General features: G+C 37.6%; 1 protein-coding gene across 3 annotated transcripts in view; it reads right to left on the bottom strand.

Moving 5' to 3' along the window:
- HIPK3 (homeodomain interacting protein kinase 3) overlaps positions 1–25,012 on the bottom strand; it is a 94,138-nt gene that overhangs the window by 60,299 nt on the left and 8,827 nt on the right. For all 3 annotated transcript variants that reach the window (XM_024752623.1, XM_024752625.1, XM_024752624.1), the window contains exon 2: positions 4,450–5,545. In XM_024752623.1, coding sequence (XP_024608391.1) covers positions 4,450–5,543 — 1,094 coding nt within the window. In that variant the 5' untranslated portion in view covers positions 5,544–5,545. The remainder of the gene's footprint in view (positions 1–4,449; positions 5,546–25,012) is intronic.

Below are 25,012 nucleotides of genomic sequence, written 5' to 3'. Positions count from 1 at the left end.
AATGCACAGGACTGGGTTCAATCCCTGGTCACGGAACTAAGATCCCACATGCCATGGGGCAACTAAGCCCGCGTGGGGCAACTAAGCCTGTGCTGCAACTACTGAGCCCCTGCACCACAACTACAGAGCCCACACGCCCTGGAGCCTGCATGCCACAACTAGAAAGCCCATGCACCACAAATACTGAGCCTGCACACTCTGGAGCCTGCACGCTGCAACTACTGAGCCCACGCACCACAACTAGAGAGAAGCCCATGCACTGCAACAAAAGATCCCACATGCCGCAACTAAGACCCAATGCAGTGTGATGAATTGGGAGATTGGGATTGACAATATATACACTAATATGTATAAAATGGATAACTAATAAGAACCTGCTGTATTAAAAAATTAAATAAAATTCAAAAAAAGGACCCAATGCAGCCTTAAATAGAGAAACAAATAAATATTTTTAAAAAAAAACTAAGGCAGAATTGACAAAGCTCCAAATAAAAAGTACAAATACTGAAAAATAATGATTACCTGCTATTTTTATGCAAAATTATACTAGACATTAAAACACTAGCTGACGACTTCCCTGGTGGCGCAGTGGTTAAGAATCCTCCTGCCAATGCAGGGGACACGGGTTCAAGCCCTGGTCCGGGAAGATCCCACATGCCGTGGAGCAACTAAGCCCGTGTGCCACAACTACTGAGCCTGCGCTCTAGAGCCCACGAGCCACAACTACTGAGCCCACGTGCCACAACTACTGAAGCCCGTGCACCTAGAGCCCATGCTCCACAACAAGAGAAGCCACTGCAATGAGAAGCCTACACACCGCAACGAAGAGTAGCCCCCGCTCGCCACAACTAGAGAAAGTCCGTGCACAGCAACAAAGACCCAATGCAGCCAAAAATAAATGAAATAAAATAATTTTTTAAAAAAACACTAGCTGAAAAAAAAAAAAAAAGAAAAACACTAGCTGATTTAGGGCTACATTACATTTTCACCAATCTACCATAATATTTATAAACTCTTCTAACTCTTCATCCAACTGACATAAACTCCATTTTTAAATTTTTTTATCCAAGAAACACCAAGTACTGTTTTTACAAATAAGAGCCTCATTTTTTTTTTTTTATCTAAACACAGAACCTGTAATTTAGCAACTGTATAGCTTCTGAAATTCAGGTAAATTATTTACTTGAAATGTATGTATAAAAACAAATTAGAAACTACTAGTTGTACTTAGCAGTTATTCATAGCTTATTTTTCTATTCCCAAAAGAGGCTAATATTTGTGCAAAGACCTAATGCTAAAAACCAATATCATAAAATATTTAGTGTCTTAGACTGCTTTTTAAAGGATTTCCTTTACTCTCTTGAAACATTTAACAAACAGATCATCTCAAGTATAAAAAATAAAGCTCTTTTTTACTCTCATCCAAAAGATTTCAAATAAAGAAAAGGAGTCTAGGTATCACACATAACTAAATCTGATATGCCGAATAATGCAGGACCCAAATATAATGAAGTCATTTACTAACAAGTGAACTAAAAATAGAGCCCAAGCAGCTGGAGCCTGGGGGTTTATATAATATGCTAGCTGACTTCTAAAAGCTCCTAAGACAGAATCCACAGAATACAAAGGCAAGAGGGAAACAACGCCATTCCTCTCATGCTGTTAAATCAGATATTAAAATAACTTTTCCAGAAAAATATTAACTAAAAGGAAACAACGCCATTCCTCTCATGCTGTTAAATCAGATATTAAAATAACTTTTCCAGAAAAATATTAACTAAAAGCTAATCTTGTGTTACATTAAATTGAAAAAAAATTGTCAAGAGCACAGAGGATCAAATAAATCTAATTACAGGAGATGTCAATTAAGACTCACTACAGTGCCACACTACAATACCTTTTAAACCATCTAAAAGGTTTTAAGGGACTTCCCTGGTGGCACAGTGGTTAACAATCCGCCTGCCAATGCAGGGAACACGGGTTCAATCCCTGGTCCGGGAAGACCCCACATGCTGCGAGCAACTAAGCCCATGTGGCACAACTACTGAGCCTGCGCTCTAGAGCCCAAGAGCCACAACTACTGAGCCCGCACGGCACAACTACTGAAACCCACGCACTCTAAGGCACGCATACGCAACTACTGAGCCCACATGCTGCCAACTACTAAAGCCCACGTGCCTAGAGTCCACGCTCCGCAACAAGAGAAGCCACCTCAACAAGAAGCCCACACACCGCAGCGAAGAGCAGCCCCCGCTCACCTCAACTAGAGAAAAGCCTGCACACAGCAACAAAGACCCAACACAGCCAAAAAATAAAAATAAATTAAAAACAAATTTTTTAGTAAAATTTTTTAAATAAAAAAAGGTTTTAAGAACAGTATCTAGCACTCTAATACTAAAAATTATAACATCAGGAATATAAAGGGTAAATTAGGCTATATTCCTAATTTCTAACATATATTTTAGTAAACTTAATTATCACCAAGTGACATAAATTTGGGTTTCCTTCTGATAAACTATTAATGGTAGAACATATCTTTGGAGCTGATTTTTGTAGTAGCTAATTTCTGCTTTATCTTGTCCTGGGTACTAAGGCATATATTTGCAAGAAGCTAATCAGGGTGACAGGTATAGTACAAAGGCAGATGCAATACCAGAAAATAACTACCCCGTGTTGGGCCTAAATATATAATCCTCATGTTCTAACAATTTCCAACAATAAACTGCATGTGTTCATCTATTTACTAACTTATTAATAATGGCCAATATTGGCAGATCCTGTACCTGCCCACTGTGCTGGGGCTCGTGGGGCTCCAGAATACACCAAGATCATAAACTCATTTAGGCTGAAATGAAAAGAATTTCCCAAAATTATAAGACTATGAATTCAGGGACCTCCCTGGTGGTGCAGTGGTTAAGAATCCGCCTGCCAATGCAGGGGACACAGGTTCCAGCCCTGGTCCGGGAAGATCCCACATGCCGCCAAGCAACTAAGCCCGTGTGCCACAACTACTGAGACTGCACTCTAGAGCCCGTGAGCCACAACTGCTGAGCGCGCAGGCCTAGAGCCCGTGCTCCGCCAACGAGAGAAGCCACCGCAATGGGCAGCTCGTGCACTGCAATGAAGAGTAGCCCCCACTCATCGCAACTAGAGAAAGCCTGCACACAGCAACGAAGACCCAACGCAGCCAAAAATAAATTTAAAAAAAATACTATGAATTCAAAAACATTTACAAACTAAAGACAATATTTTGAATCATAGTAATCATTAGCTACGCTCAAGACCATCTATTGTACTCCAGGCTGTAGTACACAGAAATTATTTTCTTCTTCAAATTCCACCCATAGCACCAACACCAAAACAACATTTACCTAAAGCATATATGGAAAGACCATACTAAAACTTGTTATGAAAAAGTGGCCTGAACATTTGTGGCAGCCGCGGAAGTGTGTTTAAATCTTAAAATCACTAATCTGAATTTTTATAACTTTTCTAAATGTTCAGTTACATCAGATGTGTCATTAAAAAGCTAGCTCTCTTAAGTGCTGAAAAGTGCCCAAAGATATGTACAAAAATTACTATAAACCCTTTCTCAATATTTAGACTTCTGTTTAATTATCACTGATCACCTATTATTCCTTCAGGTCCTCTATTAACAATAAAAATAACCAATGTCTTTAGCACAGAACTTTGCTGTAGCAATTTCTATTCTGCTTGAGCAGATTTTATGCCTAAATTTTTTTCTTTTTAGTATGAGTTCACTTGTTCCCTCTGTCCTTTGTTTCTTTTCCTGCCTTCTCTTGTGTTTTGGGGGGTTTTCTTTACATCGTTTTTGGAGTATAATTCCTTCATAATGTTGTGTTAGTTTTTACTGTACAACAAAGTGAATCAGCTATACATACACATATATCCCCATATCCCCTCCCTCTTGCGTCTCCCTCCCACCCTCCCTATCCCACCCCTCTAGGTGGTCACGAGCTGATCTCCCTGTGCTATGCGGCTGCTTCCCACTAGCTATCTATTTTACATCTGGTAGTGAAAAATGTCCATGCCACTCTCTCACTTCATCCCAGCTCCCCTTTCCCCACCTGTGTCTTCAAGTCCATTCTCTACGTCTGTGTCTTTATTCCTGTCCTGCCCCTAGGTTCTTCAGAACCTTCTGTTTTTTTTAGATTCCATATATATGTGTTAGCATACGGTATTTGTTTTTCTCTTTCTGACTTACTTTACTCTGTATGATGGTCTCTAGGTCCATCCACCTCACCACAAATAACTCAATTTCGTTCCTTTTTATGTATGCCTAGATTTTTAAAACCTCAAGCCTAAACTGAACTTATCCTGATCTCTATTTATCCGAAGCAGTCTTTTTCACCACATACACACACAAAATTATTTCATTCAGCAAAAATTCAACATTTAACAAATAACCAAAAAATAGTTGTCACCTACCTGTAGTACCGAGATTGCAGATATGTTGAACAAACAGTCTTTGATACGTGACTGGCAGACCCAAAGTCTATTACTTTAACCCTATATGGCTGTCGAACAGGATCCACCAACATAATATTCTCTGGTTTGAGGTCTGCGTGAATTAAACCAAGACTTTTCAATTTTTTCAGTGCAGTGGCCACTTGCTGAAGAATGGGTCGAATTACTTTTAGTGGCAGAGGACTGAACTTATTTTGTTTCAGAAAGTCATACAAGTTTTGTTCCAGCATCTCAAAGACTAAACAAGTATGGTTACGGTGCTGAAAGCATTCATAAGCTCGTACAAAGTTATATTCATCAGCATTTTCAGTACTGAGCCTTGCTAATATGCTCACTTCTATCTGACCTTGACGTGCATAAGAAGGGTGGTTCTTCAAAATTTTGATTGCTACAATTTCATTTGTCCCTCTTTTCCAGCATTTGACTACCTGGCCAAAAGTGCCTCGACCAAGAAAATCAAGGACTTCATAAGTATTTTTCATGGAGCATAAGACTTCATGCTGTACTAACTGATAGTCACCTTCTCCAGTGGTACAATTCTGTTTTGTTCCTGTGGTAGCTGTCACAACTGTCACTGGATTTCCCATGTTGGTTTGCAACATTGCAGGAAGTATGGACAACTCATCCACAATCTGCATTGCGCTATGATTATCCAACTCCTCACTCTTGCGCTTCAATCCACATCGCTGGGGGCCTTCTAGGAAATTCAACCTGTGTCGCCACGCCCCAATCTGAGGTGCCTCCACTTGAGTTTGCTGCGCCTGAGCTGCTATAACCTTTGTAGCACCCGCAGTGCTTTTTAAAACAACAGCACTTGTCTGCAATGAAAGGTTGTGTCCTCGAGGTCTGTTAAATGGTATCTTTGTCTGAAAAGCACTACCCTTCGTGGGAGGATGAGAATTTCCAACGTTTCTACCATTCACATAGGTCCGTGGATAGTTTCTTTCCTGGAATACACAACTGCTTGGCTCTACTTTGAGTTTCTTCACACTACAAAAGGCACTTGACTGAGTTTGATAAATATACGGTGGGTAGACCAAGACTTGTGAGGCCATACCTGCAAAAGAAAAAAACGGCCATGTTAGCTACAAAAATTTCATTTTTTAAATCTCATGAAGAAAACATTTAAGGATCCAGTCCATAATTTATAAAAACAGTTAAATTCCATTAAGATTTTTTCCCCTTGGAGGAGAAAAACATTTTCAATGCTCCATTTTAGTTACTTAGTACTTCAGATATTTTGTGTATTGCATGAAAGGTCGGGACTAAACAGCTGAGTGCATTCATTTAATCAATAAATACTTACTGCTAAGCTACAATGGCCAAGATATGCCCTAAGAACTGTACCAACCAATTTCCCTCCAAAAGAAAAGGTACAGATCCTTAAACTGTACACATTTGGCAAAAGTAAAACATTCTATTACCAATATATCATTTATGAACCAATGACCAAAAACGAAAATATATATTACATAAATGTAGTTACATTCCATAAACCTAAAGCTCCAGAACTGCCTCAGGGAGAAAAAAAAATCAATTGTAAAAATAAGTATGTAAGCCAGATAGAGTTCGTTTTCACAATGTCCTCTTTACTTAATGTCATTTTCCACATCCACCCTTGTAGCAAACTCCTTTACATTCAAATCAAAGTGATACATTTTTTTTCTTTTTCTGGCTTGTGGGATCTTAGTCCTCCAACCAGGGATTGAACCCAGGCCCTCAGCAGTGAAAGCACTGAATCCTAACCACTGGACCGCCAGGGAATTCCTGAGACAATACCTTTTTTTTTTTTTTTTTAGACTTTCTATTTTATATTGGAGTATAGTTGATTAACAATGTTGTGTTAGTTTCAGGTTTACAGCAAAGTGATTCAGTTATACATGTATCTACTCTTTTTCAAATTCTTTTCCTATTTATGCTGTTACATAATATTGAGCAGTGTTCCCTGTGCTATACAGTAGGTCCTTGTTGGTTATCCATTTTAAATATAGCAGTTTATACATGTCAATCCCAAACTCCCTAACTACCCATTCCCCCCTGGTAATCATAAGTTCATTCTCTAAGTCTGTGAGTCTGTTTCTGTTTTGTAAATAAGTTCATCTTTTTTTTTTTTTTTTTAAGATTCCACATGTAAGCGATATCTTATGATATTTCTCTTTCTGACTTACTTCACTCAGTATGACAATTTTCAGGTCCATCTATGTTGCTGCAAATGGCATTATTTCATTCTTTTTAATGGCTGAGTAATATTCCATTGTACAACACCTTCTTGATGAAGCCTTGCCTGGAACACCCACACTCACCCTCCAGGCAGAATTGGGCATTCAGTGCTCTCATAGAAGCTTACATATTCCTCTAATTAGCATTCATGATATGACATGCCTGACATTACACTGTAACTGTCAGCACATACAACAGTCTTTCACACTAGATCTGAAACAAAGTACTCATAATATAGAGTTGGTTTTCAATAAATGTTGGTTGGTTGAATTAACTTCAAAATATTTCCGTTCTCCACAATTTAAAAATCTGTATCATATTCTGGGCAGTCTCCTACCATTTTAACAAATCAAACATCAATTCTTTAACTCAAAAACAACAGATTGCCATCACTATATGTAATATATATAATATTTAAAATAATAAGAGCTACCACCTACTATGCAACAGTTTAACAAATGCTTTATTTGCAGTATTTTACTTAGTACCAATTTGCTGTTAAGGAAACTAAAGCTCAGAGGGACTAGGTAATTGGTTCAAAGTCACACAGCTAGGGTGTAGTAAAAGGAGCAGGAAAATACAATGCCCCTTCAGGTAAAAGGCATAAATTTATGCCTCCTTCAACTTCATAAACAATTCTTGTTACAACCTACCACTTTCCTAAGTTGACCTGGCTTTGGCAAGAAATCAGCTACAAAACCTTATTACACAAATTAAGATTTGTTGTTCAATGTGTAAGAGAAAATCGTAAATTGAAATCCTGGAGTTCCAAACCTTTTCATCCATTTTCTTAAAATCTTGTTGGCATCTATTCTATACTTTTACTCAGGGGAGGTTTCAAAACTCCACCAATTATCATCTTTTTAATGAGGCCAAGCCACATCAAAAACTCATTCTAAACATATCAAGCTCACTCTCTAACTCACTTAACACTGTGAAGCTCCCCAACCTCATCTTCAACAACTTAACATTATCATGATTCTCCTTATTTCAAAGCACTTCTGTGACCCACACCCATAGAAACAGACACAATGACAGATGATGAAACTCACAAACAAGAGTTTCTAAAACAGCTCTTATAAATATACTGATGGATTTAAAGAAGAACATGAACATAAACAGGAGACACATGAAAATCATTTTTAAAATGGAACTGGTGAGCCTGGAGAACCCTACATACTATACATAGATGGTGGGAAAGAAATTTGGCAATACCTAACAAAATTGCAAATGGATATGTTCTCTGATCAAGAATCAGATAACTCAGATACAGTACAAGACAGTCATGCAGCACTGTTTGTAAAGAAACACAACACTGGAAACAACCTAAGCATCCATCCAAAAGGCATCAGTTAGATACACTCTGATACACAGACCAACCAGAGTCTTAAAAAAAAACAATGAAAACAATCTTTTTACCCTGCTATAACCTGATTCCCAAGATAATATTGTTTCATGAAAAAGGCAAAATTCAGAAAAATGTGTACTTTACAACAGATATTACCACGTGTGTTTAATAAGGGGAATTATATTATCAATATTTTTGCACATACATTAATTTGTGTACATACATAAAGAAGCTGTAGGTTTCTCCGCCTTAGAGAAAAATAACAAGAATACTGGGGGCAATGAGAAAGATTGACTTTACACTGTATGTCCTTTTTACCACCTTATTTTTTACTATGTACCTGTGTTACCTGTTCAAAAAAGTTTTTTAATCATCTGGGAAATCTATTAAAACATACAGATGAAACAATTTCAAGATGAAATAATATATCTGGGATATGCTTCAAAATAACAGATAAAGTGGATGGGGATATAGATAAAATGAAATTAGCCATAAATTATTCATCATAGGAGCTTGATAGTGAATAAAAAGGGGTTCATTATACTATCCTGTCTACTTTTGAACATGTATACATTTTTCCTTAATAAAAAGTTAAGTAAGGGACTTCCCTGGTGGTCCAGTGGGTAAGACTCCGCACTCCCAATGCAGGGGCCCGGGTTCAATCCCCGGTTAGGGAACTAGATCCCACACATATGGCGCAACTAAGAGTTCGCATGCTGCAACTAAGAGTCCACATGCCGCAACTAAGAAGTATGTATGCCGTACTCAAGATCCCACATACCGCAACTAAACATGCTACAACAAAGGTCCTGCGTGCCACACTAAGACCCTGCACAGACAAAATAAATAAATAAATAATTTTAAAAAAATGTTTAAAAACAAAAACTTAAGTAAACATATATTTAAAACTCCAGAAAAATTCTGATTCAGTAAATCTGTGGTGAGGTTCAGGTATCTGTATGTATACAAGTTCTCAAGGCCATTTATTGACAGATTCACACTACCTATTCACACTACTGAGAACCAATGATCTCATCTGTACAAAACCCTAGGCAAATTCAAGTCCTACCACTTCAGGGCCCTCAAGTCTGAAAAATCAGGATGAAGTCCTAGGGAATAAAATGCATACCACACTAGGCCAATCCATGCCACGTTAAATAAAGGTGTTATGTGAACAACAGCTGAGATCCAAGTAACTGACCTAGAGATTTAAAAAAAAAAAAAATACTGCATTTCTTGGGGCTTCCCTGGTGGCGCAGTGGTTCAGAATCTGCCTGCCAATGCAGGGGACACAGGTTCGAGCCCTGGTCTGGGAAGATCCCACATGCCGCGTAGCAACTGGGCCCGTGAGCCACAATTACTGAGCCTGCACATCTGGCGTCTGTGCTCTGCAACAACAGAGGCCGCGATAGTGAGAGGCCTGCGCACCACGATGAAGAGTGGCCCCCGCTTGCCACAACTAGAGAAAGCCCATGCACAGAAACGAAGACCCAACACAGACATAAATAAATAATAAATAAATACATTAAAAAAACAAAACAAAACTACTGCAATTTCTGAATCCAGCTGTCCCCACCTTTTCTTTTCCAACATGCCAAGCTGGAAGGCAAACAGCCCAAAGGTTCCAACCAGGGCCAACTAAAGGAAGCTTAGAAAAAGTAATTACCCCTCACCAACCACTGTACTCTGTGGGACCAACTTCAAAGAAAACTTTAGAAAATAAACACGGAGTAGGAATGTCACATAATTTACATAGCACATAAGAAGTGGGTGAGGGGGTAATGCTGGAGATAGTTGTTATAACAGACAACAAGAAAAGAACTCTAAATTACTAATTAACTTGACTACTGTGACTCCCTACCACAGATATTAAGTCTTTCCCTTCTCCCACCCTCCATCAGATTAACTCCTGACCTGAGTATCTTATATTTGGTGTTTATGGAATTTACAGAGTATAGTTAGTACTCTGAGAAGCTGCTAAGTCCAGAGTCCAAAACACTGAATCAGTACAATACTACATATTTCCTATTATTTTTCATTGCAATATATACTGTTATACCTCTGCAGTTATATTTCATGACTTTATCATTTGTTCTTACCAACTGACTAAGAAATGAAGTTTTGAAATACCACCCTTTTGTGAGCTGGAACTGCCTATAAAATCACTCCAAGGACAGTCAAGACTCCTGTTAGGGACTTCTCTGGTGGCACAGTGGTTAAGAATCTGCCTGCCAATTCAGGGGACAAGGGTTCGAGCCCTGGTCCGGGAAGATCCCACATGCTGTGGAACAACTAAGCCCGTGATGAGCCACAACTACTCAGCCCGTGTGCTGCAATTACAGAAGCCCAGGCTCACAGTGCCCACGCTCCGCAACAAAGAAGCCACCGCAATAAGAAGCCTGCGCACCGCAACGAAGAGTAATCCCCGCTCATCTCAACTGGAGAAAGCCCATGCACAGCAATGAAGACCCAATGCAGCCAAAAATAAATAAATAAAATAAATTTATTAAAAAAAAAAAAAGACTCCTGTCAGAGTAACCGTTAAGTTTCCATTCCTCAGGCTTAATAATCTCAGGTACTTTAACAGGCCTTATTTTTCCAAGCCTCTAAAAAAACTTTAAGACTCATCTGAATTCTATTCAAATTCTTCACATCCTGTTACAATTACCAAAACAGCAATGTAACCAATGTTGATAACTAAACCACCACTAACCATAAAGATACGGTTTCTTCTTTTTTTTTTTTTTCTTATTACACACAATATCAGGCCTTCTGAAAACAGAGGGAGGTAGCAGAGATAGAAATACTTAGACTATCTTATATTCAATTTATTAGCCAATATCAAAGTTCTGGATCATCTTCTGCCAAACTTATACATAGCCCTGTATATAATCAGGTTCTTCTTTAAAATATCCTGTGATATCACAAATACATTTAATTAAAGGTAAATAATGCCTTGCATTCTCCTCACTCAACTTTCTTCTTCTACTTGTTCAAATCTCAATTTTTTAACTTTTTTTCCTTAAAAAACTGTGGTAAAATATACATACATAACATAAAATGTATCATTTTTAAGTGCACAGCTCAGTGGCATTAAGGTCATTCACACTGTTGTGCAACCATCACCATTTTCCACCTCCAGAACTTTCCCTCCCACTCTGAAAACTAAAACTAAAACAACTGTCCATTGTCCCCTCCCACTAGCCCCTGGCAACCACCTTTCTACACTCTGTATCTACAAATTTGACTACTCTAGGTACCCCCTATAAGTTTAATTATACAATATTTGTCCTTTTATAACTGGCTTATTCCACTCAGCATGTCTTCAAGGTTCATCCATGTTGCAGCATGTGTCAGAATCTCCTTCCTTTTTAACGCTAAGTAATTTCCCATTGCATGTTTATGCCATATTTTGTTTATCCATTCAGTCATCAAAAAGTATTTGGGTTGCTTCTACCATTCAACTATTGTGACTAATGCAGCTGTGAACATGGATGTACAAACATCTCTGCAAGACCTTGTTTGCAATTCTTTTGTATATATAGCCAGAAGAGGAATTGCTGGATTATAAGGTAATTCCTTTGTTTTTTGCTTTGTTTTGTTTTAGGCAGCACCACACGGGTTACAGGATCTTAGTTCCCCAACCAGGGATCGAACCCGTGAGCTTGGCAGTGAAAGTGCAGAGTCCTAACCACTGGTCCACCAGGGAATTACCACGGTAATTCCTTTTTTTTTTTTTTGCGGTACGCGGGCCTCTCACTGTTGTGGCCTCTCCTGTTGCAGAGCACAGGCTCCGGACGCGCAGGCTCAGTGGCCATGGCTCATGGCCCTAGCCGCTCCGCGGCATGTGGGCCCTTCCCAGACCAGGGCACGAACCCGTGTCCCCTGCATCGGCAGGTGGACTCTCAACCACTGTGCCACCAGGGAAGCCCGGTAATTCCATTTTTAATTTGAGGAATCACTAGACTGTTTTCCATAGCAGCTGCACCATTTTACACTCCAACCCGTAGTGCACAAGGGTTCCAATTTCTCCATATCTCTGCCAATGCTTGTTATTTTCTTCTTTCTTCTTTTTTAACAATAGCCATCCTAATGGGTATGAAGAGGTATCTTACTGTGGTTTTCAAATCTCCATTTTTTTTAATCTAATTCTTCATCAATATTGGCTGCACTAACACCTAGAGCTTGATGTCATCAGTAGCTATAACACGTAAACTTTGTATTTTTTCATTTGAGTTATCGATGAATATTAAACATTACACTTAAGACTGAGCTCTACAGAAACCCATTCCCAAGTGATTACTGAACAAACCCCCTTCTTTCAGACCATCACTGAAAAGTATAGAAATTCTTAAATTACTAAAAACATCAAGTTTTAGGGACTTCCCTGGTGGCGCAGTGGCTAAGAATCCACCTGCCAATGCAGGGGACACGGGTTCAAGCCCTGGTCCGGAGGATCCCACATGCGGCAGAGCAACTAAGTCCGTGCACCACAACTACTGAGCCTGTACTCTGGAGCCCACATGCCACAACTACTGAGCCCACGCGCCACAACTACTGAAGCCCACGTGCCTAGAGCCCACGCTCCACAACAAAAGAAGCCACCGCAATGAGAAGTCCGTGCACCGCAACGAAGAGTAGTCCTCTCTCACCACAACTAGAGAAAGTCCACGGGCAGCAATGAAGACCCAATGCAGCCAAAAATAAATAGATAAATAATTTTTTTAAATCAAGTTTTAAATTAAGATACAAATATGGAAATGTGATCAGTATTGAAGATTTCTAAAGATCTACAAGAAGAAATAAATCAAAACAAAACAAAACCCTTCTAAAAACACAGGAAAAAGGTTTCCTTTAACTAAAGAGAGGCTCAGGGCACTAAAAGATTATCTCATAATAAACAGGGATAAGAGACCAAAACATTAAATACACAGCCAGTACTACACAATTAAAAAAAAAAAAAAAGACTTGTCAATACAACAAACAAAAAAATCAGCTCAATGAACATTACCTTAGGGAATATTTTCATTCAACTGGCAATCAGCAAACAGCTACACTAGATCAAGGTAAACGACTGATTCTGTTACATAAAACCCTGCATTAAGATTTCTTTTCTGAACACACCCATCAACTCTGTTTCCAGGCTATACTAAAATAAGTAGACACAAGTACAGTTCACTTTCAAAAGTGAACTTATTACCACTCTTTAAAGGGAGATAGAATGGAACAGGAAACAAAAATAAAGTTGAGACCCCTTTATCAGGTAAAATGTACAAATTCACCTTTAATCTACCAGCTTCAAAGCTAAGAGCTAAAGAATCATCCTGTGTGAAAACAGTAATGGTATCATGTCTACACAGCTAGAGTAGTACTAAATTCACTAATGGAATAATGTGTTTTTAGTCAAATCACACATTAATTGCCTTTCAGCAATGATTACAACTGCCTTTCTGCATGCTATAATTAGCATAAGACAACAAGACTGAAATGTACCTTGTAAAAACTCAGTGAGCATGCTAAAAACCAAATAAAACAATAACACCACCACCCCACACACACAAGCCAGTGCTTCTTGACCTACTACCAAGTCCTCATCATCCTATTCTGGTCTTTATTGGATCCAGTCACCTCTCATAATCCTCTTTCCTTCCCTCAGCTCAATTAAACCCCAAGATCTGACCTGCCCGTATCAACACAGTACTTCACATTCTGTCCTCAAAATATTATCTCTTCCTTTGATCTACCATCTCTTTCTGATTATCTCCCACCACACAAACTCCCAATATTCCTTGCTAAATTCTAGTTCCTCTCCTTCTAGTAAAATAGATTCAAAATTAACACTTCTCTTATGTAACACACAAAAATATTTTTAAAGATGCTTAAGAGCAAAAGAACCCAAAATTCTAAATCTGAATACAGTAGCTCTCAATCTTTTTCCTGAAACATTTCAGGTATGATGAACTTTGAAGAAGTGAAGCACTTTAGGGGAGGTAGTATTAAAGGGCAAAACTTTTTCAGTAAAAGTACTTTGGGGAAGGTGGTCTTCACAAAAGCATTTTTATTAACACATGCAAATGAAGTAATTTAGCCATTCTAAGAAAGGAGGTTTGCACATCATTAGAATGACTTTCAAAACTGCAGAAAATCTTGGGCTTCCCTGGTGGCGCAGTAGTTAAGAATCTGCCTGCCAATGTAAGGGACACGGGTTCAAGCCCTGGTCCGGGAAGATCCCACATGCTGCGGAACAACTAAGCCCGTGCGCCACAACTACTGAGCCTGAGCTCTAGAGCCTGCGAGCCACAACTACTGAGCCCACGTGCCACAACTACTGAAACCTGTGCGCCTAGAGCCCGTGTTCCACAACAAGAAGCCATGACAATGAGAAGCCCGCGCACCGCAAGGAGGAGTAGCCCCCACTCACTGCAACTAGAGAAAGCCCGCGCACAGCAACAAAGACCCAACACAGCCAAAAATTAATTAATTAATTAATTTTTTTTTTTTTTTTAAACTGCAGAAAATCTTTTGCAAAACAGCAGGGTCAACCTACTTCATCTAGGTAGTGGGCCAAAGAGAAATGATGCCGTTCTTACACTACTTCTGCATTCCTCACAAAGTCTAGCACAGAGTTAAATGAATAATGAAAGCCTCAAGCTATTATAGTCTCAAATCTTTTCACTTATTTTTTATAGGATATTGAAAACACCAGTTTTATCACAACTCTATTTTCCGTACAAATGACTATGTCTTGGATTCATAAGGTCTGACAAGCAAAGAGATCAAAGGAGATAGAAGGAAATCTTCAAGGTAACAATACTGTCCATAATCTAGTTTCATGTAAATAATAGATTGTTCCAGCTTGGTTTATCCATAGACTTAAAGATTTTGCTTTCATGAATATACTTAGAAAAAGCTTCATTTTTTCCATTTTAAAATATTTTCAGGCATATGAATATTTTCAAAGGATATTAAGACATTACAATAAAGTTTCATTCAGAATCATTTTTTTGATACTTGTAACTGGACACAATGCAAACAATATCAGAATTTCATTTCTGTTTCAACTGAAAATTTGTCATCATTTTATTGAGGGATAAAAGGACATTTTTCTTAAGAGCTTTAAAACTGAAAGGCTTCAAATATAGAGAAGAATGTTAAACACAAATATCACACTTTTACTTAGAGCGACTGAACAAAGCTATAAATTGCACAACTATTTGTTACTGTAATGCCCCTTTAACCATTTTATCTTGGATTAGTTCATAAGTATAACTTTAAATTAATGTTAGTTTGTTGTATATATTTCCCCAAAAAATCAGCTCCTGAAATAATTATGGTGATAGCACAAATGAAAACCTTTAACCAAAAGCTGTATTATTTGGGTTGAAGTTTAAATTCCTACTAACTGACCTAATTTTCAACGTATTGTTCAAATGATAAATGAGTTAATAATCTATGAAAGTTACATCAAATTCACTTTTTTAATGTCTCATAGCTACATCCACTGTGATTATCAAATAATGTTTTCAGATATTTTAATTCTACCTTTACCATACTTATCCCTGACAACAGATGGTTGGCCTCGTTCTCAGGTTGCAAGTTTGAAGTTTAAAGATTCAATTACTTGAAGGAAAAGAAAAGTCTAGATACCTTCATTAGTACCCAAACTTTAATTTATGATAACAAAATACATATGAACCTACCAATGTTTTTTCTGACAACATCAAAGAAACGGATCATATTTTGTGGAAGAAATGGAAGAATTGTTAATTAAATCCAATGGAAAACTCTTTCATAAATTTTCACTTGTACGTTCAAATTCTGGGATACTATTTTTTAAATAATCAAGTTAGTTTATCCAAAATTTAGTCACTCCTTATTTGTTTTTTAACATGTACAGCCTACAAAGGTAAAGCCATGTATATAACTCCTTTACATCTTGCATGGACTGAACAGATAATCATCTGCTTCACTTTGGTATGTTTACCCACTTCACCCTACCCCATCCAAAAAGAGAGTCTTCACTAATTAAAAAAAAAATACACACACAAGACACAAAACTGTCTCCAGTTAGTGATTTCCCAAATTTTTATCCTATAATGACCACCTGTGAATTTATCATGAGAAGTTTATAATGCTATATTTGTCCCTCATTACATTTAAACAATTTCACACCCACAGGCTCTAATTATTCTCCAACTGAGGTGCTAGAATTTCCTTCTAGAAGATAAATATAAAAGGGAGGAGGGGAGGAATCTTTCCCTTTCAGTTTAAAATTTATGTTACATTTTTAACAAACCACAAACCTCTGATAGAAAGGAAGGAAGGTTTTCTTTAAACAAGATACAAAAAGCACAAACTATAAGAGGAAGAGATTGGAAAATGTGACTTGATTAAAACTTTTGTTTATCAAATGATACAGTAAAGATAAGCCACAGATATGGAGAAGACACTGGCAACATACATAACTGACAAGATCTAAACAAGCCATAGTGTGTTTAGCAAAACACAGTAAAAAATGGGTAGAAGGTATGAGCTGGCAATTCACAGGTAAGGAAGTAGAAGCCAAAAGGCTTTTTAAAAAAATTTTTCAACCTCATTAGTAATAAGAAAAATACTAATTAAAACTACAGGAAGATGCCATTTTAAACCCATCAGGCTGACAAAAGGTAGGACAACACCCAATGCTGAAGAGGAGCAGGGCAGCAGAGACTCTTATAGACTAGGTAGGGTAAGAAGTACAACCACTTTAGAAAAAGCAAGGCTGAAAATGGATGTGGTCTATAATCTAGCAAGTCTTCTCCCAGGTACATATCCTACCTGGAGAAGCTCTCACACGTAAGTACAACAAAACAGGTAAAATAATGTTCACTGCAGCACAATGATAAAATTTTGAAATAACCTGTCAGAAAAGGGATGGATATAGTAGCGTGGCTTTTTCATACAACATATACAATGACTGTGGCTTATAGCACAGTCACCATACAGTTATGTACCACAAAAAAAGAAAAAATACCAATTATAAAAGTAAGACACTGATTAAGATGTATCATAATTTCAAAGATGTTAAACATGGGAGAAATTGTGCATGTTAGAATTAAAGACATGCAGCAAAATGAATTAACTGAAATTATATATATATCAACATGGATAAATCTCAAAACAACAATGTAGAACAAGAAACAAGTTGCAAAACAGCGTGTATCATTTATTTTAAAGTCAGCAGCACACAAAACGATATTGCAGTTTTAGGTATAGTTAAGTATGTGGTAAAAGTATAAAATTATGCATAGAAATGATAAACATGCCAGGAAGAAAAGGAAAAAGAGGGACTTCAACTGCAGGAACTATTTTGCACCCACGGTGGCAGCTGCATAGGAATTGGTTCTACTACTACTCTCTGTACTTTCATAGCCTAAATTTACGTTAATTTTTAAATAAAGAAGGAGAAAAAATCTACCAGAGAATAGAATAACCTCTTTAATTAGTTGTGTTTTTAAAAGTTAGAAAAATATAACCATTTTAGATATATTTTATTAGCGTATTCAATCAGCCATACACTATTTCATCCCATTTTTCTTTCAATTTTTAAATTTTTCTTTCAATTCAAATCAAGTAAAGACATTTAGGAGCAGGAAGATTTAGCAATGAAGTATGTTTTTCATCAATGAGCTCCTTCTAGCAAGAGGCAAACACATGTATACACATAACTACATCACTAATGAGGGCAGTAACATAAGGATGTGTGAAGCACACAGGCAGCAAAGTAAAGGGGATGATTAACATATGGCTTGAAGGAGCACTGAAGTATTCAGTAAGAAGTTAATCTGAGCTAAATTTTGAAGGATGATGGGAAGAAGCCTGCTATTTAGGAGGGATAGTCCAATAGCACAAACCAACAGCACATATAAGAGCAGAGACTAATGAAAAATATGACATTAGCTTTATTTGGCTAGAAGAGGGGCCCACAAATTACGGTTAGTCAAATCCAACCCAGACTATTTTTGTATGGCCCATGAGCTAAGAATGGTTTTTATATTTTTAAAGGTTTAAAAAAAAGCATGCAACAGGGATCATATGCCACTTGCAAAGCCTAAAATATTTCCCATCTAGCCATTTAAGAAAATATGCCAAGCTCTGCTCTAGCACGTAACTTGCAGCCAGTGGAGAGGGCAGCTGGAGTAAAAAGATGATCCTTGAGAAGAAGAAAGACAACCTTAAAAAGAAAGATCATGAAGAACTTTGTCTTCCATAGTAAGGAGCTATGAGGTGCCTCTGAAGGGTTTTAAATAGAAAAATCAATATAATCATATTTGTATTTTAGAAAGATTACTCAGGCAAATTTGTGACAGACAAACTGGATAGAAACAATAATGGAGGACTTCCCTGGTGGTCCAGTGGTCAAGACTCTGCGCTTCCACTGCAGGGGACAAGAGTTCAATCCGTGGTCGGGGAACTAAGATCCCAAATGCCGCTCAGCATGGCCAAAAAAAATGGAAACAACAGTTGAAAGACTAGGGTGATAATCCAGACAATAGTTGATTAGAGCCCAAGCAAAAGCAGTAGTAATAGAATAAGAGAGTACTGATTACCAATAGTTAGCTATAGGTAGCTAGGAGATAGAACCACAGAACTTGGTGACAACTGAAGGAAGGAAGGAATTAATAAAAACATGTTTCTGGCTTGAAAAACTGATAGCCAAATGTTAACAAAAAAAAATTTTTTTTTAAGGAGAAATGAGAGAGGAAAAATTAACTCAATGTTAGACATGCTGAGTTTGAGGTACCTTGTGACTTAGCCCAAGTTCTCTTAAATGTAGACTCTTATAAAAAGGCCTGCATTCAGGTAGTTTACTTGGGAAGTTATCCTAGAGGGCATGAGTAAGGGACATGGAGAATAAGTCAGGAAAGAGGGAAAAGCAATTAATAAACAAAAAGGAATGATGGAATTAAAAATTAACTATTTGGCAACAATCATAATAATTGATTCAAACAAGAATTATCAATGGATGCAAAAACTAGCAGGTGAGAAAAAGAATGAATATATGTATAACCGAATCACTCTGCTGTACACCTGAAACTAACACAACATTGTAAATCAACTATACTTCAGTAAAATTTAAGGAAAAAAAAAACAACAAACAAAACCTAGTGGGTGAAAGTTTCAAGAATAACAGGATATTATTGTTGGGAGACAATTCACCATGGATCTCTCATGTTTCTCCATGTCTTGCAAGCAGGGACACTGAATGCCTTTGTTCTGCAGTCTCCTTTCAAGGATATTTGTATATTGAACAGCCTTGAAGGTAGAGATAGCGTCTTTCTCCTGAGCAAAGGGCAGGTTGTTTCATGTCCAGGATAACAAAAGATAATGACTCCTTCTTGGGCGCATGTCAGGCGGGCTCACGGCCCCTTATAAACGTTTCCTAAACCTGGGGTTCCCCTCCTGGAGCGCAACTCCTCTTGTGCAGGAGTCACCGGGCCCTGTTTGCAGCACCCTGTGGGAACTGAACTGGGGAAACAGGAAATACTGACACACTGACTACCACTATCGCTGAGTACAAAAGTCCTTTAGCTCTGACCTCAGAGTCTATCTTCTGCCAGCAGCCATGGCTAATTTGTTAGCTTGCAAGACCCTTCATTGCCATACATTTCAAAGTACATTCCCACAAGATACATACGAATCAAAAGGAAGAAACTGGCAGATGCCACCTTAACCAAATGATCAATGTTAAAATCACTTGTAATGGGATATATCAACATCATGTGCCTCCTGGTATGATGTACTGAGAGGAATACACGTCACTGTGATACTTCCAAGAACAAGAAAACAAACATCCAAATTGAGAGCCATTCCACAGAATAACTGGCAGTATTCTTCAAAATGTCAATATCAGGAAACAACACAAAGACTGAGAAACTTTTCAGATTACAGAAAACATAGACATAAAACAAAACAGTCTTTGCTTTTAGGAAAAAAATCAGGTGTATACGGAGGTCAAGTCTGCAACTTACAAAAAGTTGAAGGAAAAAATACAGATGTAGAGAGAAAAGGTAAATGCAAATGGTGTAAAATGTTAACATTTGAAGAATCTAGGTGAAAAATATATAGAGGAATTCTTTGTACTATTCTTGTAAATTTTCTGTAGGTTAGAATTTTTGTCAAGTCACAAATTAAACAGAAAAAAAAGAGTATATGAGTAACAGGCATAAAATAATGTTTTTCTTGCACAAGGCTGCTCTTCAAGGGTTACTCATTTGGGAATGAACTGCTGAATATCTTAGGCATGGCCCAGACCACCTAAAATCCAGAATTCTCAGGCACAGAGCAAGTCCATGGGATCATGTGCCAGCACTAATTTTTTTTAAAAAGTTTTCATAAACAGTGAGAGGAAATCTTTTCATTTAAAAGTATTACTTTGGGACTTCCCTGGTGGCGCAGTGGTTAAGAATCCGCCTGCCAGCGCAGGGGACACGGGTTCGAGCCTTGTCCAGGAAAATCCCACACACCACGGAGCAACGAAGCCAGTGAGCCACAACTACTGAGCCTGAGCTCTAGAGCCCGCGAGCCACAACTACTGAAGCTCGCGCACCTAAAGCCTGTGTTCCGCAACAAGAGAAGCCACTGCAATGAGAAGTCTGCACACAGCAACGAAGAGTAGTCCCCGCTCGCCGCAACTAGTGAAAGCCCGCTCGCATCAACGAAGACTCAACGCAGCCAAAAATTAAAAAAAAAAAGTATTACTTAATTCACATTGGTTTTTGGAGCTTTGGGTCATTATGCAATTTCTTCAATCAACAGAGACTAAAATTAGTATTTCACTATGTGGTCCAATAAATTCAACTAAAAAGGTCTTCTCATTCTTGAAAGACAGAGAACCTTAGTACTAGTCTATACAAGGCTCTATAATAGGAATTAGAAAATGGAACTATATGACTAGCAATATTCAGGCAATAAAAAGCAGTATCTAGTTACACTTCCATTTTTCACTTACTTTGTTTAAAGTGCATATTTATAAAAGACAAAACAGCATGTCTTCTTAGAAATAAAAGACAGGGTGCACTAGAAAATAAGTTTTTAGTGTGAATAGTAAGTTTAACTCTTCATTGGACATTTTAATACCTATATCATTAAACAGGTCATTTTACCAGTATTATATCCAGGAAATTACTGACACTAAAACATCTCATGTAAGAAACCTTTTCATATAAATGAACCACCACAAATTGTAAAGCTTCAAAAAATAAACCTGCTGTCTCAGGTACTCACAAAACATTTATTTGAAAACACTAAAATCTTGGGTATTTTCCAGCAGTATTGTGAGCAAAGCATCTAGGGAATGTGTTGACTATAACACAAATCAGCATGTTAAATAACAAGCTTCATCTGACTTAGCAAAACATTCTAACTTTTGGAACAGAAAGTGATCTGTTGGACATTTCAAAGCTGCTAGAATTCACCCTGTTAATACAAGTTTTTACTTTAGAAAGGCTAGAAAAGAGTTAATTAAAAACAGTACTTAAGAACTACGCTTACTAAAGCATATAATTCTCTAGATTTTTTTTAAAGCTATATAAAAATCAAAACTCAGAAATGGAAATATTGACAGAAAAGTTGAATAAAAATGAAAAGTTCACCTGAAGCACTCTTTATTGAAGTAAACTTTAAGATTAATAATTCACATCTGGTTTATAAAACACGTACAAAAGTAAACTTTATTTAAATTTGTCACACAATATCAATACCAATACCTACCAATGGATTGCTAGAAAAATTAAACAGCTTTACATCTTTAGGTTATGAACAATTCCCTAACTAGAAAGCCAAATGAATTATTTTCTACTTTGTAGGAAATCTGTCCCAAAAGAACCACCACAAAACTTTTATTTCTTATAAAAATCCTTTAAAGTTTGAATTATTAAAGATTAAGAAGGCAAAGATCAAATGATCCCTACCAGAAGAATATCTCCTAACCTAAAACACCTCTGAAACAATTCAGAGGAAGCTGATCGTAGATTAATAATTTGATCAAATGTCCACTGTTGATAAAGCAATATAAAGGAAAAGATTATGCTGACAAATAAGATTTTTGTAAGAGATAATAGTTCAAAGTTCTAAATGAACATTTACAGAATTAAAGGTCAAGTTCTATAAAACTTTTCTAAATTATGGGCTATGCTAAATAAACAACTTTTAGGGGCTTCCCTGGTGGCGCAGGGGTTGAGAGTCTGCCTGCCAATGCAGGGGACACGGGTTCGTGCCCCGGTCCGGGAAGATCCCACATGCCGCGGAGCGGCTGGGCCCGTGAGCCATGGCCGCTGAGCCTGCGCGTCCGGAGCCTGCACGTCCGGAGCCTGTGCTCCGCAACGGGAGAGGCCACAGCAGTGAGAGGCCCGCGTACCGCAAAAAAAATAATTAAAAAAAATAAAAAAATAAAAAAATAAACAACTTTTACATTCTCTTTTTGTACAGCATTCTACATTCAGTACTACTGAAGGAGTACTATCACTCCAGAGTAATGTATGCTACAAGAACTGGAAGTCTAAAAACCAGTGTGAAGTGGTAACAGTAGCTGCCCCACAGGCACACACTAACAACAGTTTTACATTTCTAAGAGCTGAAAAGACAAAAAGTTACAGCTGTATAAGCCTGATTTTAGTACTTTTAGTTTTAAAAAAATCTTTATGAAAGACATTTTAGGGCTTGAAAAAAATAAACTGGAACAAAAAATTCAACTACTTGTTCTTTCCAAATTATGTTAAGAACCTACATGGTCATGATGTGACCTACACTGCTAAATCCAAAGCTGTTTTTTTCTTCCCTACAATTATGTTTTCTCTATTCATATTTGGTTGTCAGATATGCCGCTTTATATAAATGCCCTTTTTCAGGAACTCAGTGAAGTACCTTCAAAAACCTTTCTAAATGCAGAAACCTTCGAGTTTCAAAATTTAAATGTCATATATACCTTATGAACTGAGGATGATCTTTCACAATGGCATCAGGAAATCCTGTGCTTCAGGAAACTCTATGGTATCAAGTGAGAAACAACAGAAGGAACAGAAATGAGACTATGTTAAGAAAAATAAAGATCTCATTCTTATTCTCATGACAAAAATTTGAGGAAGAGGACAGGGCAGAGATTCACAAAAGGTATCCTTAAGAAAGCCAGAAAAAACTAGAACAATGTAATTCATAAAGCCTTAAAGAGTAAAGAAAACCATCGGCTTCTCAAAAGTACTCCCAAAGATGGGACTTCTGGGCTTCCCTGGTGGCGCAGTGGTTGAGAGTCCGCCTGCCGATGCAGGGGACACGGGTTCGTGCCCCGGTCCGGGAAGATCCCACATGCCGCGGAGCGGCTGGGCCCGAGCGCCCTAGCCGCCGAGCCTGTGCGTCCGGAGCCTGTGCCCCACAACGGGAGAGGCCACAACAGTGAGAGGCCCGCGTACCGCTAAAAAAAAAAAAAAAAAAAAAAGATGGGACTTCCCTGTTGGCGCAGTGGTTAAGAATCCGCATGCCAAAGCAGGGGACACAGGTTCGAGCGCTGGTCCGGGAGGATCCCAAATGCCGTGGAGCAAATGCGCCACAGCTACTGAGCCTGCTCTCCACAACAAAAGAAGCCACAGCAATGAGAAGCCCGGGGACCACAAAGAAGAGTAGCCCCCCCAACCCCCCCCATGCAACTAGAGAAAGCCCTTGCATAGCAACAAAGACCCGATGCATCCAAAAATAAATAAATTTTTTAAAAATACACTTTTAAAAAACAAAGTACTCTCAAAGAAAGGACCCTGAATTCTTAGAAATTATCAGAACTGCTTCTGTTTGGCTCTGACTACCTCTAATCATTAACTTCTTAAAGTGACACATTGTTGGGTTGGATATAATAAGCTGTGAACTAAAACTGCAGATTTATATGCATTTAGCAAGGGTCACATAAATATTTCTTCTACAACAAGCTCCACAGAAACACACTGAAAACAAATTTTTATACTGGTGTAAAAAGCCACACTGTCATATAGGATACTATACAATTTTATGTATCAGAATTATAATGATAAAAACGTATTCAGATTTATCTGGCTTAAGAGGTTTTTTAATGCCATAAACATATAAAAAGATAAAAAGATGATTAAGAAAGTTTAATTCAAAAAAAAAAAGAAAGTTTAATTCACAGAAACAGACTCACAGATATAACAGACTTGTGGTTGCCAAGGGGGAAGGGGGGATGGATTGGGGAGTTGGTATTAGCAGATGCAAACTATTGTATATAGAATCAATAAACAACCAGGTCCTATTATATAGCACAGGGAATTATATTCAGTATCCTATAATAAACCATAATGGAAAGGAATATGAAAAACACTATATATATATGTATAGTGGAATCACTTTGCTGTACAGTAGAAATTAACACATTGTAAATCAACTATATTTCAATAAAATAATTTTTTTAAAAAAGAAAGCTTAGTTCAGATTGAAGTTGCCTAAGTAATATCTAACACATTTTAAGTTCAAAATTAAGGCTAGCTATTGATCCCATGGCATAAAATAAACAAAAACATGCTAAATCACTTGAAAATGGCCAAAAAGTAGTTAGTTTACTGATGAGAAATTCATTCTCAGATAATAACTAAAAATTTCTTATTGGCCAAAACTGACCTCATGCCATTTTTCAGGCAACCGCATAAGAGGCCAGATAAAATCTCAGCTATAAAAGTAATGATTACATATTAATTATACATGATGAATATGCCAAAGTGGTTATTTTATAACAATGTTATCACTTAAAATATTATTTATTCATAGAAACCTTGAAAATTCAAAGAGTAAAAATTATCACTAAGCCATTATCATTACCTGAAATCAGACTTCACTAGAGTGGCATGGACAGAGAGCTACACTGCCAAGAGCTAAGAAGTGAATAGAAATTCAAGTAGAGGCTAGAGTACACATTACGAA

This window comes from Neophocaena asiaeorientalis, unplaced genomic scaffold, assembly GCF_003031525.2.
Source record: "Neophocaena asiaeorientalis asiaeorientalis breed wild unplaced genomic scaffold, Neophocaena_asiaeorientalis_V1.1 scaffold196, whole genome shotgun sequence".
Classification (NCBI taxonomy): Eukaryota; Metazoa; Chordata; class Mammalia; order Artiodactyla; family Phocoenidae; genus Neophocaena; species Neophocaena asiaeorientalis.
The sequence above is the reverse complement of the archived record's forward strand: the minus strand, read 5'-3'. Positions and strand labels throughout refer to the sequence as shown.